The sequence below is a fragment of the Diorhabda carinulata genome, chromosome 12, assembly GCF_026250575.1.
Source record: "Diorhabda carinulata isolate Delta chromosome 12, icDioCari1.1, whole genome shotgun sequence".
Lineage (NCBI taxonomy): Eukaryota > Metazoa > Arthropoda > Insecta > Coleoptera > Chrysomelidae > Diorhabda > Diorhabda carinulata.
The window spans coordinates 4,508,669-4,524,942 of record NC_079471.1 but is presented as its reverse complement, the minus strand read 5'-3'; the positions used below and the strand labels follow the sequence as shown (position 1 = coordinate 4,524,942).

The 16,274-nt window shown below is 32.1% G+C and overlaps 3 protein-coding genes across 3 annotated transcripts; all 3 read right to left on the bottom strand.

Moving 5' to 3' along the window:
• Window positions 1-1,021: 1,021 nt before the first annotated feature.
• On the bottom strand, window positions 1,022-3,783 carry LOC130900337 (cathepsin L-like proteinase). Its single transcript, XM_057810877.1, has 4 exons — window positions 3,626-3,783; window positions 2,074-2,409; window positions 1,396-1,678; window positions 1,022-1,297 (listed from the first exon to the last, which is right to left on the bottom strand). Exons 1-4 carry the CDS (start codon window positions 3,698-3,700, stop codon window positions 1,047-1,049), a joined length of 945 nt encoding a protein of 314 aa, XP_057666860.1. The 5' UTR covers window positions 3,701-3,783; the 3' UTR covers window positions 1,022-1,046.
• Window positions 3,784-6,095: 2,312 nt separating this feature from the next.
• On the bottom strand, window positions 6,096-8,146 carry LOC130900338 (cathepsin L-like proteinase). Its single transcript, XM_057810878.1, has 4 exons — window positions 7,958-8,146; window positions 7,097-7,432; window positions 6,454-6,736; window positions 6,096-6,372 (listed from the first exon to the last, which is right to left on the bottom strand). Exons 1-4 carry the CDS (start codon window positions 8,030-8,032, stop codon window positions 6,122-6,124), a joined length of 945 nt encoding a protein of 314 aa, XP_057666861.1. The 5' UTR covers window positions 8,033-8,146; the 3' UTR covers window positions 6,096-6,121.
• A 246-nt stretch (window positions 8,147-8,392) lies between these two features.
• Window positions 8,393-13,331, bottom strand: LOC130900339 (cathepsin L-like proteinase). Its single transcript, XM_057810879.1, has 4 exons — window positions 13,188-13,331; window positions 10,667-11,002; window positions 10,010-10,292; window positions 8,393-8,679 (listed from the first exon to the last, which is right to left on the bottom strand). Exons 1-4 carry the CDS (start codon window positions 13,260-13,262, stop codon window positions 8,429-8,431), a joined length of 945 nt encoding a protein of 314 aa, XP_057666862.1. The 5' UTR covers window positions 13,263-13,331; the 3' UTR covers window positions 8,393-8,428.
• Window positions 13,332-16,274: the final 2,943 nt, after the last annotated feature.

The following is a 16,274-nucleotide window of genomic DNA, read 5'->3' as shown; positions in this document are numbered from 1 at the left end:
TCAAATCTATCCATAACACAGAGGTAACTGGATGTTGATAAAGATCGGAACGTTGGGATTTAAAAGAGGCTTTTAGACAGTTTTATTTTGAGTCTTCAAGCCCCAACATAATTCGAAATTTGATACTAGGAAAGACAATAATATCAAGAATGAAATTTGTAGAGATTTTAAAAGAATTCGTCATTGCTCTTGCCGTAACTAACTATTTATTTTAATATGAATCAGTTTAAGAAGCTGCAAAAGAAATTCTAAGTGTTATGTATCATGTAGAAGTTCGAAAAATCGATTTTGTACTCTGATCTTAGGGACAATTTTTGAAATTTTACATAAAACAAGCAAGCCGTGTGTTATCTCCAAAATAAATAATTTTGAGTGTTTCATATTTCTTATTAGAAATAACGTTTTTAAACACAATTTAATATGATTCATTAAGTAAAACTACAACAGTTCAAGTGAAGAAAAAGAATGAATTGATACAATACAAATTTTGTTTTCTAAAAATAATAAACATATTTTGATTAAATTGCAGATTTGCAGATGTCTCTTGATACCAGCGTAGACATAACTTCTTATCGGATTTTTCTACTGTTTTATCCTGAATATTTTCAGTAACTGTATTCTAACTGTTCTGACTAATTTCTCGAAGTTCGTCGAAGTCAATTCTCGTATTATTAGGTATTAGATGATTTCTAGAAGAAGTTTTCGTCATTATTTGAATTTTGGGTAATGTATTTCTTTCCATTGGTCCAAATCAGGTATCAGGAATTTTGATCAAGATTGGAGAATTAACTGAAATGTTTTAATTGGGCATTTCGAAAATATTTGTTGAGATTTTTCCTGTATAACCGAAATTTCATTTTTTGTGACTTGTTCAGGGGTTAATTTCTGTAATCTACTTCTATGATGTAGCAGCGTTTTTGTTTTGCTTGAAATCCTCATAAGCTGCCATCAATGTTAATCAAGGATTAGTTGATAAAAGCTTCGGAAGCAAGGTTTAATCGGGATGCAATAAATTAATACATTTTTCAAACCACTTTATTTATCGATTACAGTACAGGATAAATAGGAAAAACTGTAACACCGCATTGACTTTTGCCTCTGATTAGTCTTATATAGCCTTCTTCTCCCCAGCTTGTACCCCAAGAATTTTTGATGGTCCAGGATTGAGAATCGTAGCCTATGATCATAACAGCATGATTATAATCATCATCACAGTCATTGTGATCGAAAACACCACCTCCATAGAGCTGCCAATCATCATTAGCGTTGACATATATCGAAATTGGCCCTACACTTGCTGTGTAATAAAATATCGCATTTCAAATATAAGATATCTCTCTTAAAGAAATAATTAAAACAAATATATCATCTAATATTCAAGTCAAATACACTTACCAACGGCATCGGCCATTGCTTCTTCGTTCGTTCCAACTAAGGAATATCCTTGAATAGAAGTGAGAGGTTTGTTGGCGATATTATTAGTGCAACTAACCTTGATGCCAGAGTATGGATACTGTTCTTCAGAACTTAGACCATTTTGTTGTACGTACTTGTAGGCAACGTCAACCCAACCACCATTACATGCAAAGTTATCTTTAACACAAGATACCAATTCCTGTTCACTTAAAGGAATGTATTGATTGCGGTGAATGGCAAGCTGACCCTCAAGAGTACCTGTCTGAAAATTTTATTAACTAATAAATACATATGATGAAGTATGAACATGTTATTCTGTTGATTTAAAACTAAAAGTACTTTGTACTTTTACAGCTGCTCCATACTATAATCGAAGTACTGGATACAGACCCGAATGGTGCAATAATTAAGGAAGAAATCAAGAGATACGGATACACAATCATGTTAAGATCCAGTGGCTATAGCTACTCCATCAATAAGATTTAAGGAAAAGATTGGAGAGGATGGAACCTTCAGATCTGGTCTAAATATTAACTGGAAGTGATTAAGCAGAGCACAGTGATAGGTGGAAGATCACAGATAAGGATTGTGCCACATCAGTTTTGATGATTGTATACGAAGTTCAGGTTAAAAAACGATAAAATCGGTTATACTTACAGTACTAAAAGCCCAGCATGAGCCACATAGTCCTTGATTCTTAACTCCTAATACTGCTCCTTTTTGTCTCCAATCAATAGACTCTGGTCTGGTGAAGTTAGCTTCGGGTTTAAATGTGCCTATGGGACTGATTTCTGGCTTTCCATTAAGTTGAGCCCCCAGCATGGATTTGAATTCCTCTGAAGTCCAGTCAGCAAATTGAGTTACTTTGAGAAAATATGATATTTCTCCTTTTTCATACATGGCATTATGCTCTTCGATTTTGCGCAGGTTATTTTGAAAAATTTCGAAACGTAGCTTATCTTCAGTTAATGAGTGCGATTTTGAGAATTTTACCTTAAAAAGGTGACAACTTAGAAAATATCAAACAATCATCGTTTTTTGTGAATAATATCTACAAACCTGTGAAGTATATGTAATTTATAATAAATTCAATATTTCTCTTCGAAAAATAAACGGACCTTTCGATTAGTTTTTGCTATTCTGATTTTATGAACATTATTCCGTCTTAGAAGCAGTAAATAAACAGATAATGGATGCAATGAAATGCAATTGCTTTAAGAGGATAATAAATATAAATGAAATGAATAAAATATTCTGATAATTCGTTTTTAGCCAGGTATTTTGATGCATATTTTGCATTCTTCCGTGTAGCAGAAGGGGATAGACGACATTTATGTTTTATTATCAGGCGAAAGAACAAATAACGTCCCGTGAATATGCCATATATAATCAACCATGAGACAAACATGGATTTCCAAAATTCGGACAACAAACTTTTGAAAATTGGCCTTGTGATTTGTTAGTGGTCATGGACAATGCAAGACAGACAGTAATCACTACTGCAATCCTATCAAAACGTTGCTCGATTCAAATCAGTACTTCAGATTTGCTCGACAATTTCGCATTGCCGTTTGAGCCGTTTCGCTTTACTCTTGTGATTGAGGAGCATGAATTTGAGCCATCATATCTTAACACGTGATTTCCGGCTCTGTTTCAGTCCTTTCATTCGCAATGTTTCGAATTCTAGTTGCATTACGGCTTTATCGGAGAATATTTAATAGTTTTGTTCGCGGTCTTGTTAATGGTAATATCAGCACAATAAGCTAATAGAAATTTGAAACAAATATATCAACCGGTAAACTTCAAATTGAAATCATACTGAACCATAGACAACATTACGTGTAGCTGTTAGTTGAGTTATGTTATACCATTATCCAATCTTTATAAAATACTTTTTGTTACATAAAATATAATTCAGAATGCTTCTCTTAAAACACAAGTGAATGAGAAAATTATTGACAGCGAAACATATTACCTTTTTGTAGAAGAAACGAAGTTAAGAAATGGGGAAAGGAAACTATATGATAGAAATGGTATGTAAAGAGCTTAAGAGGAGTAATTGCAACGAAAACGACGTTGGTACACACAAGTTATCGGTTTGTTATTATTAATTTAGACCAAGTACTGCTCGTCAATAAAAATTATATTTTTCGAGTATTTTATAACCTCACATTCCATGTTAATTTATGCTGATAAAATATTTACTCACTTTGAATTCTTCCCATAATTCATAGTCTGATGCGCTGACTACTACCAAACTAACCAAAAGGACTAAAAGTTTCATTTCTAAAGTTATTTTGTGATTTTTTCTGCTTCTCAAGTAAGATAATGTGAATACGTTCGAAAAATATACGTTTTATATGTTTTATTTTGAATACATTATAAGATTAAGATCATTTTTTTGATGAATTTTTGAAGTAAATAAAAAACACTCAAGATGCAAGATTATGTATCTAGATAATAAATTAATCATTGAAAGACCGATAGAGATAAATGATATCAAGACTATGTTCACATGTAGTTGAAGAGAATTTTTTAGAAAAATGTAGTCTGTCTAATGTAGATTTCAACAAAAGAAAATATTGAGTAATGTTTAAAAACAGATCGGGGAAATACTCCAGTAAATCGTACTCAAAGTTTTATTTTGAAGTACTCAGGACTCAGAAAGTTTTGAGTCCCTTTATTTCACAATACTCGGTACTCGTAATACCTACATTTGACAACTAACGAGACAGCGACCCCGACAAGAAGTTTCAGCCAATCTTAGCTTGTCGTTTGACCTCACTTGTCTTGTCACAGATTATCAATCAATCACCAGACAACAGATTCAAGAAAATTACTTGAGCCTAAATTTAAAATTATGAAAAAATGAATGCTTACTCGTGAGTATTCTCTGAAATTTGTTGAAGTACTTTTCGTACTCGTACTTTAAAACTTTTAAGTATCTTTTAAAACTACTCACTGTGAAGTATTCATGATTAGAGTACTGTGCTAAATTAGCCGAAAAAAATATAACCTTCCTAAACAATAAGATTCTTAAGCAAATAGTTCAGCGAGTAGATCAAGTTCCTAATCTATCTAATTGTTCATGAAATAAGATCAGATTACTTCACAGAGACAACAAAATTTACCACTTTAATATAGTATAATACTATTATGAGAAAAGCATGAGTAGAATTTGGAGAGATTTGCGATAGAAATCGAAAATAACATTATGATGTTGTTCTATTGGTCAAAATCTTCGGTGTTCAAAGAGATAACAAATAACATAACGTCTTCGTTGCAACATTTAGCAAATAGAAGTTTTCCTTCTCAAGTGAACTTTTCCATGCTTAAGCTGCATAATAACCATATCATTATATTAAAAATACATGCTTCATATATAACCAGCTTATAAGAACTTACTTCTACAGTTTGTTTGATATAAATGTGAAATTCAACAAGTTGAGCCCCGGTATGGTCCAAAGGCTCGCAACTGGGCAATCCTATGGAACGCACCACGTATTTTATTTCCGCGGCTCAAGGAACCGTATTTAAATGTGTTTCATAGTTTGGTTGAACCGTCCTGGGTCCTTAAAATATTACCTTACACTTTCACTTACCATTTTTTATGATTTTTTTCACTTAACCCTACACAATCTCTTCTCACCTTGTGACTTGAACCTTCTTTCTTTCTGCACTAGGCATTGATTTTGTTTGTGGGGGCGTCTTTTGATCAGCAGCATCCGTAGTTTCTTTCGTCAGTAACTTTTTTTCATATATGAATAATTGAATATAAATATTGAGTCGTTTGCGCTCATTTCATTCCTAAAGCCACATTGTGGGTCTTCTCAAGTGATTTCAAACTTATTTCTTGTTGAAACTAGGTGGCTTCCGTTGCTTCCTTGTGTAAACAACATACTATTGAATTTAAAGGGTTTGAGTGATCTGTTTTTCAAACTATTTTGATGATGGGAATAGTTGAATTAAAATTTTTAACATTCCATAAGTCATTTTCCATATAACATTGTTAGAAAATGCAAGGAGAACAAAGTATACTGTATTTTGGAAAATACTGTATTTTCAAATATGTATATTTTAAATAATTCTGACAAAATGTTTACTCAATTCAAATTCATGCCATTGTTCATAGTCTGAAGCTTTGACCATCATAAAACTAACCAAAAGAACAAAAAGTTTCATTTTCACATCTCATTTTGGATTTTTCTATTTTCCGAAAAACTCAAAGGATGAAAAGTAGATTAATCCAACATAGCTACTTGCAATAAAATTGAAAATATTAATTTGATTCTACAAGTGATTCTGGTTTGGAATGCTGTCGATCCTGGAAATCAGTTTTTTTTTTGGTTTCCACGAGTTCGTTTCGCTAATGAATATTTCAGAATGACAAGTTTCTACTATACGATTCTGCTGACTGCGCCAGTTATATTTCAGTATAGTAACTCATAATAGAATATGGAATCCTGAATCAAATTTCACACCAGAATCTGTTTGTTTTGAATTCACATGAACTGCGACCAATTTATATCAAGGATTGTGAATCATGTTCTAACAAAAAAAAATTATTACATATATATTCTGGTATTTAGTATGTACTCACAGTTACAGTTCGTTTTGTCTGAATTTTACATTTGTCAGAAATAATCTTTTCAGAAATGTTTGAACAGGAATAAAATAAGTCAATTCATACTAGTTTATTCATCAATTATAGTACAGGATAAATAGGAAAGACTGTAATACCGCATTGACTTTTGCCTCTGATGAGTCTCATGTAGCCTTCTTCTCCCCAACCCGTTCCCCAAGAGTTTTTGATGGTCCAGGATTGAGAATCGTAGCCTGTGATGATAACAGCATGATTATAAAAATCATCACAGTCTTTGTCATCGAAAATACCACCTCCATATAACTGCCAATTACCATTAGCGTTCACATATATCGAAATTGGACCTACAGTTGCTGTGAAATAAAATATTGCATTAAAGTTTCTCTCAGAAAATAAGAAGTAATTTATCTTATATGCAGATAAATCACACTTACCAACGGCATCAGCCATTGATTCTTCGTCTGGTTCAACCGAGACAAATCCTTGAACAGAAGTGAGAGGTTTGTTAGCTATATTGCTAATACAACTATCCTCGTTGCCAGTATATGGATACTGCTCTTCAGAACTCAGACCATTTTGTTTTACGTATGTATAGGGAACATCAATCCAACCACCACTACATGCATGGTTATTTTTATCACAAGACACTAATTCCTGTTCACTCAAAGGAATATATTGATTGCGATGAATGGCAAGTTGACCTTCAAGAGCACCTGTCTGGAAATTATATTAACCACAAATTATAATGTCATAGGAATGAATTTAGCATACTATAATCAAAATACTGGATGAGAAACTGAACTTAGAAATAGTTAGGGAAGAAATCAAAATATTTGCACGGATAAATAGTAAACGATCATGTTTATATCCCTCTTTCAACACGACTAAAGTAGACGCTTGAAGAGGACGAAACTTTCAGATCTATGTAAAAATAGAGAGCAATATTGGGATAATTCTATCCTAGATCAGAATTCAGACGAAAAATCTGAGTGCATTGCGATATATTATTTAATTAAATGAGAATGTATACGTTGAGTTTTCTCTCTTGCTGTCTTAATAGGTTATATCAGTACTTACAGTACTAAAAGCCCAGCATGCACCACATTGTCCTTGAGACTTAACTGCCAGTACGGCTCCTTTTTGTCTCCAGTCAATTGACTCTGATCTGGTGAAGTTAGCTACAGGTTTAAATGTGCCTATGGGATTAAATTTTGGTTTTCCATTGAGTTGAGCCCCTAACATCGATCTGTATTCTTCTAAGGTCCAATCAGCAAATTGAGTTATCTTCATAAAATATGATACTTCTCCCTTTTCGTACATGGCATTATGTTTTTCGATTCTGCGTAGGTTATTTTGGAAAATTTCGAAACGTAGCTTATCTTCAGTTAATGAGTGCGACTTTGAAAATTTCACCTTAAAAAAGTAACAACTTAAAAATTATCGAATAATTATAGTTTTATAAACAATGTGGATCTACTTCAGTTATTTTGGAGGAAATACAAACTCTGTTTTGCGAGAATGGACTATTAAAACTTCCAGACAAAACCTTTTTGTGAGAAAATTTTGCGATTTGATTATTATAAAAGTCTATATGGGAAACTAGTTAGTCCCTATATAACTTTCATTCCATACTATAATCTTTTGATGGAAAAGTAGTAGTTTATATACATAAAAATAGCTACTTTCCCCCCAAAACTTATTATGTTTCAAATTTATTGAATAAAAATGTTGGAAAACCATTTTTTCGATTTGAATAAGTTATTAGAAAAGTTTATAAGAAGAACTAATATTATTTTTACTCACACTATACTCTCCCATTAGTCCCTATACAATTTTTATTTCGTACTATAATCTTTTGGTGGAAAAGTAGTGGTTTATATACATAAAAATCGCATAGCTATTAGAGAAAAATGATGAGATGACAAAATGTTTACTCACTTTGAAATCTTGCCATTGTTCATAGTCCGAAGCTTTGACAACAATAAAACCAACCAAAAGAACCAAAAGCTTCATTTTCAAAGTTTATTTGGGATTTGTCTGCTTCCCAGGGAAAAATAATGTGATTACGATCGAGAAATACTTTTTATACGATTGATTAATCATTACATTATAAGATTAGTTAGATAATTATTAATTTTATAAATTTCTGACGGATATGAAAAAAAAAAATACTCAAGATTTATCTTGATGGTAACTAAATCGTTATGGTACTGATAGAGATAAATTAATCAATTGAAATCAGTCTCACAAAAGTGAATATCGCACAATATAATATCTAAATAAAGTCCTATGTCAGAATCTGCTTGCTCAAAATTTACATCAACTGCTACCAATGTTCATCATGTATATGTTACAGGTTAAGTCGGAAATATATTTACTCTATTCACTTCAAAGCTTTTTATTTATCAATTACAGTACAGGGTATATGGGAAATACTGTGACACCGCATTGACTTTTACCCCTAATAAGTCTAATGTATCCTTCTTCTCCCCATCCCGTTCCCCAAGAGTTTTTGATGGTCCAGGATTGAGAATCGTAGCCTGTGATTAGAACTGCATGATTATAATCATCGTTACAGTCTTTGTTATCGAAGACACCACCTCCATATAAATCCCAATCATCATCGGCATTTACATATATCGAAATTGGACCTACACTTGCTGTAAAATAAAAAATTTTGATTAAATGAGATTGGTTTTAAATATGTTCCTATATATATCACTTTTTTTCATAGTAATAATTTTTGTTCATATATTTAACAGCTAAGGGAGTCTTTAATTTTGCCTTCGCTAAACCCATTGATCAGAATCTTCAATTAATTGCCTTTTCTCTATCGATTTGTCCTCATTCTTCGTGGTCTTCCTCTTCCTGTTAGATGGCAATCACTTTAGCCATCTATTTTTATCGATTCTCACGAGGTCTCTGAATCATTTAAACCATTTTCTTCACGCCCTGTCTACTATACTATCATTTGCTACATTTGGATTCCAATGTCATTTGGAACTCGCTTTCTTTTTGATATGTTCGTCATCAATAGTACCAAATAAACTTCGTTCATGTTCTGATTGCTTTCAGATTTTACTTCCACAACATAACACTGCCTCTATCAAAGATATGTCTTTTCTTTCATGTTTTATTGTTTGAGATATACCCACTCCACAATTAGGCTAGAATATCTGGCACCGTTGGTGATATTTATACTGAGTACACAGTTTACCCATCACTACACTAACACTAAACGTTTCGATAACCAAGTTATCGTCTTCAGATACTGAAAGTAAAACCTAATGACTTGATTTACCTGTTTTATACTAAATTTTCTCACCAATAAACCTTAAATAGGGACAAAGGGTCAATGCCTTACAGTCCACTCTATTGTTTAGTAGAGAACATTTAGTATACAACAGGTGAGTCAAGTCATTAGGTTTCATTTTATCCTCAGTCTCTGAAGACGATAACTTTGTTATCGAAACGTGCATCATACAGTGTAATTGTGAGTGTTGGTGTTGTAGTGTTGTAAGCAGTGTATTCAGTACCCATTACTCAACACTAAATTGAGATATTCTTACCATTTTGGAAGCTTTCAACTTAATTTAGGTTTACATCATCATTTATTAACATATCAAAACTGGCTTCTAAACTTACTATTAAGATTACCGTTTACAGTTACAGTATATTCCACACAGATTGTTCAGCATTCACTTATATTAATCATGTGTACCACTTGATCATCTAAAAAATGCAGATTTAATACTTTAACCTCACCTAGAGGAATATATATTTCGCCAAACTTGTAGTTACAATAAGCTTCCTAACGTCTATATCCAAGAAAAAAGGACTAAATTTTGATTTGGATTTTTATCGTAAACTATTTCCAGGCTGCTTTGTGTTTAGTGTTTTCGAACGTTCCATATTGTAGATCAATATCTTTAGTTGTTGTGTTTATTTATCGCATTGATTGCTACTATGAATTAAATAAATAATACTCACCAACGGCGTCAGCCATTGCCTCTTCGTTTGTTCCAACCAAGACAAATCCCTGAGTAGAAGTAAGAGGTTTGTTGACCATATTGTTATGGCAATTGGCCTTTCTACCAATGTATGGATACTGCTCTTCTGAACTTAGACCATTTTGTTGTACGTACGTGTAGGAAACGTCAACCCAACCACCATCACATGCAAAGTTATCTTTAACACAAGATACCAATTCCTGTTCACTCAAAGGAATGTATTGATTGCGATGAATGGCAAGCTGACCTTCAAGAGCACCTGTCTGGAAATATTATATATACTCTGTTGGCTATAATGAAGCAAATGCGAGTTATACAAATCATTAGTTATGAAACTACACAATTCCTATGTTCTTGGTTTCAGGAAAAAATTCAGTTCAATAGAGAATATATTCTGAAGATTGATTTATTCCTACTCAAGTCAGATAAAAGTTTGCTCAGTATTTTTATTTCTAAACATCATTCATTGAATAAAAAGCAGAATTGGTTACATTAATATGATTGAATTAACTCCTCCTATCAAATGAACGTAGATTTTTTGTCTAGATCAGCATTTGAACAAAAATTGGAGAGTACTTCCTGGTATCTTAAAAAATGTAGTACCAATATTAGAATTAAGGATGAATACGTTACTTACAGTACTAAAAGCCCAGCATGAACCACAATATCCTTGATCCTTAACTTCTAATACGGCTCCTTTTTGTCTCCAATCAATGGACTCTGGTCTGGTGAAGTTAACTTCAGGTTTAAATGTGCCCATGGAACTAATCTCTGGCTTCCCATTAAGTTGAACCCCCAACATGGATTTAAATTCTTCTGAAGTCCAATCGGCAAATTGAGTTATCTTCAGAAAATATGATACTTCTCCCTTTTCATACATGGCATTATGTTTTTCGATTCTGCGTAGGTTTTTTTGAAAAATTTCAAAACGTAGCTTATCTTCAGTTAATGAGTGCGACTTTGAAAATTTTACCTTGAAACAATATACATCTTGGAAGATATCGAACAATTATCCTTCTATACAAACTTTCAAATCATATCAAATGCAAGTCTATAATTTGTTATAAATCCAATAATATTTCCAATCCTGATGTAATAAATAATAATAATGTGTACAATGTACCAATTTGAAGATATGGCGTTATATTTTATAATAATGAATGAGGCCATTTTCATATGGTACGTAAAACAAAAAAGACTTTTTTCAGAAAACAAGTAAACTTGCTGAAACTGAAACTAGTTTTGAATGAGTCAACAAAAGTTTGAATATCTATAATCTAATTCATTACAAATCAATGTGGAGTTTCTTAAGTTGTGTCATGTGACAGGGGCTAATACAAACTTTCCAATTGCAAATTCATGTACACTCTACAATGTTTTATACCAATCTTCAACTGTTTCGGAAATATCAAATGTTTTCAAATGTATTACAAAAATTTACATTATTTTATTCCTCAAATTCGTTACATGATCTAGCTCTTCATATTGAAAAAGTAATCAAAAACTGGTAGAAAACAACCGTTATGGTACGAGTATGTTCACAGAATGAAGAAGCAAAATTACCAAATAAAGTAGTGTGATGGATACCATAAGAAAGAAGATGTCCAAGGAACATTGGATGAAAGGAATAAAACTATGTATAATTTAGCGAGGTTTAAGAGAGGAAGACAGCAACAATGGAAAATAATGGCAAATGTGCATGGAAAAACATCGTAGGAAGTTCTAATATATATATATATGAGAGAGTTTTCGTAGTGGGAATGTGGCAAAATTAAACACCAAAGTGTACTAATTCTAATATATTCAGAGCTTCCGAATACTTATGTGTTCGTCGTTTGGAAAATGATTAGTTAAGATTTGCGGCGGTTGTAAATTGTGTTTTTCTAAAAGTATACGAGCTAAAAAACAACTTTAAAACAATTGGCAACTAGTATGATTAGTTTTTATGACATTTCTCAAAAGAAGAAAAATTTTCATACCAAAACTAAATCTCAGATTTCCTATCAAGATAATAAAGTTCATAAGAAATTTTAAATTATGTGTGTTCCAGTGAAAACATACAAGTAAATTTTAACAATTCATAAAATTATTACTTTATGAACCAGTTTATTTTGGTGTTTATTACAGCCTTGAAAATGTACGCATAGTCGTTCGAAAGTTTGATATAGTATAAAAATTAATAGAACAATTCTCTCATAATGCTTCCCCATGATTTAAAAATTGTTTGATAATGTTATGTTCATGATAAGAGTACATTCACTATTCACTGAATGTGTAATAAAAAGTGAATGTATGGAATCATTAATGGCAAATTAAATATACATAAATATTTAGATCTGCTCCAAAATAATGTCGTGCCAACTTTGAAAAACTTATAACCTAACCCAGCAAACCTACTAGTTGCTGTCAATATAATATAGTTTTAGCAAGTTGCAGCGCCGATCAATAGAATGGCCAGCAGTATCCCCTGATCTGGCGCTACTAGAATTCTTTTTACAGGGATGTCAAAAGTATTGTATACAAATAAACCCTTTAACTTAAATGACTTAAAAGACGAATTAAACTTGGGATTAGATTAGTCAAGTATTTCGATTTTTTAATATTGAGAATGTAGTGAATTTGTAAAATAAAACAATTTTCTTCGTTTTATGATTTAGTAATAAATATGAAAACACTTGATATTTGATTTGGGGGACAGTTTTATTTAAGGTGTAGCTTTTATCGCTAAAAATATTATTCAAAATCCATTTTTCATGACACGGCAAGTTTTGAAAATACTTCAGTTGGAAAACTTATCTTTGAAATTCATAGTAAAAAGAAGAAACTTGAGGAAACATTAGAATTTGACTAGAATAAAGTATTAAATGTGATTTGAACACATAAATGCAGAATAAAGTGATAGAAATATGATGTATATGGCAAGTATAAACTGAAGAGATCAAAATTGGGAAAGTTTAGGATAAATGGAGGAGTAGGAGGAGTAATCATGAATTCTTTAACTATATAAAGATAGAGGATAGAGAAGTTAATTGAAAGCTACTAATCGTTTTTGCTATTATTAATTCAGCAAACCACAGGTATTAGAGGAAAATTATTTAGTTAAATTTGTTACAACTTCAATTTTGATCTTAAACAATGGGGAAAAAATGTTTACTCACTTTAAATTCTTGCCATAATTCATAGTCTGATGCGCTGACTACCATCAAACTAACCAAAAGAACTAAAAGTTTCATTTTCAAAGTCAATTCGGGATTTGTGTACTTCTCAGGAAAAATAAATGTTAATACATCCCAGACATAGACTTTTATATGTTTAACAATGAATTTATCAGAAAATTAGTAAGATCATGCATAATATAATAAATTTAAATATAAATTGAAAACCCTTAAGATTGCAAGATAATTCATCTACGTGATGAATTAATAATTGTAGTACTTATATAGGTGAACTATATATAGAGTCATTCATTTAGATTTAATTATAGAAAATTTCTCAGAAAAATAATACATTTTAAGATGCGGATTAAAAGATAAAAATCGATTACATTACAATATTCCATTTACTTGAGAATACTTATTTTAAGACTAGATCTTCCAAAAAGAAGCGACTACTCTCCTCATATTAGTTTGAATTTGGATAGATTTGCTTTGTGTCATTTAGTAAATAGAAATGATCCTAGATCCTAGATCCTAGATTTAGAAAACGTCATGGTTAAACTACATGATATACACTGCTGGCCAAAAGTTGGTAGATGTGGTAGAGTCGCAATATCTTTAAGATGTGCTAATAATTAATTGCTTTGGTTTTGTTTGTTATCAGTCAATAATAAGGATTATTTAGCTCCTAAAACTACGTGCTTCCGAGTTACCTCCATATAAATGAGTCTAAAGTACTTATTTCTGCAGTGAAGATGTTTTACAATGGGAGAAGCTCGCTAAATTAGCAGTGAATTGAGTTCTGCCATCGTTGTTTTATATAATGAAGGAAAATCTGAACGAGATATTGCTTTACATATGATTTTATCGAAGATTTTTGCTTATTGCACAAAACAAGAAAAAACGGATGCATTTGATCTTTGCCCGTAGACTGAAGTCATAGTTTTTTGAACTCAAGTAAGCGCTATTCGGTTCGAAGCAAAGAATCTACATTGGACGCAGTCCTCACGAAAAAATGATACCAGACTGTATAGTAATCAATAATCAAACATGGTGGTGGCTTAATTACGATCTGGGGCTGCTTTTCTAGCCATGTAACCGGTGGTTTAATCGAAATTGGCGGAATTATAGAAAAGAACAGTACAAAAAATTTTAAAACAAAAATCTGCTCTGTCGGAATGATCCTAAACATAGTTCCAGAGAAAGAGACACAAGGGTTGTTAATAAACTTAGTTTGGCATTCTCAGAGCCCGGTTCTCGATACCGTTGAATTTTTATGAGAAGAGCTTGATAGGAACGTTCGTAATTGTAGTCCTTCCTCGCGAGAAGAAATATAGGATGCTTTAAGCGGAAGTTTTTTCGTTTTGCTTCAACTAAAGAACTTTTTATTTCAATATAAATCAGTCTGAGAATAGATGAACTGCAAAAGAATTTTTGGGAAGTTATGTTGTGAGTTCGCGTAACCGATTTTCAATTCAAATGAATATCCCTTCGGATATTAGAGAGAAATTGTGAAATTTCACATAAAACAAGCGAGCAGTGTGTTATCTTCATAATAAATCATTTTGAGATTGTTATTTCACGCATGTTAAATTAATCATTTGTCTCACAATGTTGTATAAATTTAGACGAGACTATTACTAAAAACTACTGATATGGTGTCGGTGTGGCGGTGATAGTTTTACGAATGTAAACAAATCAATCAAATAATAAATGTTTTCATTCCATAACAGAAGACGAAAAAATCAATTTCTCTTTGTTAGGATCACAGTATGTGGGATAGAATTTCTTTAATCAAATAATTCCAATAAGAGAAGTCCTCCGATATCGATATTTAGTTTTTTTTCCGATATCACTCTTATTATAAAGTTCGTATTCATTATAATTTTATTTGATCTGAGCCGTGGGTATCTTCTAACGTTTTTTTCATCCCCTCTTGCATACTTTTTCAGCTGTGCTCAGTAGTGTAATTTCTTTATAATTTATCCATTCTTGCGCATTAGAATAATCATGGAAGTTTTCCTGTGCTATCTTCAGTATTTTATTCATTATAATTTTACTACTTTATCATCAACTTATTCTTGCTTTCAGTATGTTTTAGTGGATCTCTTTCGACGGATTCACATTCCTAAATGTGAAAATTCTAATATCGAGGAGAGGTCATTCAACTTGTTATTATACGCATGATAAACTTGTACGAATTCGCAAAACGTGATATACTGATATTCAAAACCACGATGTTAAATACCTAATATGAAGTTTCTGGTTTAATCTCTATATGATCAGGTAATCCAAACATTACCGTTTCTCGAACACGAGTATTGGAGACAAACGCAATTCTACACTTCCCCCAAACACACCCCTCTCAAGTGCCTCTAGCCATAACCTCCATGACATAATATATCTCCATTCAACCACGTTATAAAGGTGGGATTGACTTACGTAACTACATACAGGGTGTTTCTATATTCATGCGACAAAATTCAGGAGGTGATTCCTATGAAATTGAGATGGGTCTTTCCTGTAACAAAATTTCCTCAGCCCACCCCGTTCCGAGATATTACCCTTAAAATATGATCATTAAAATTGAGTTTTATTTCCTTTCTAAAATTTCCACTCAATTTATTGTGTTTCGGGGAGAAAATTTGAGAATACAAATATTTTTTTATGAAACAAGGATTTTAATTTATAATTTTATTCCATGGGAAATCGTCTTAAAAAAAGTTTTGATAGTCCTTTGCGAGTGCACGTAAGCTACAGAATTTCTAGTTTCAGAATTTCCACCTTTTAAGAGTGATAAAGGGTGGGCTGAGGAAATTTTGTGATTGGAATGATTCATCTTGATTTCATACGAGGACATGGAGACAGACGAAATCGAAATTCAAAAGATAGTTCACCAAGGCCGCGTTTTTTCTCCACAACTATTTAATCTATATTATCAGTTTGTATTTCAGAAAGTGCTGGAGAAAAGACATGAGGGCTGAACATCGGAGGAACATTAATCAACAACTTATGGTTCGTCGATGATACTGCTTTAATGGCTGAGAGCGAAGATCTTCAAATCCTATTAGAGAGAATCAACCGAGAATG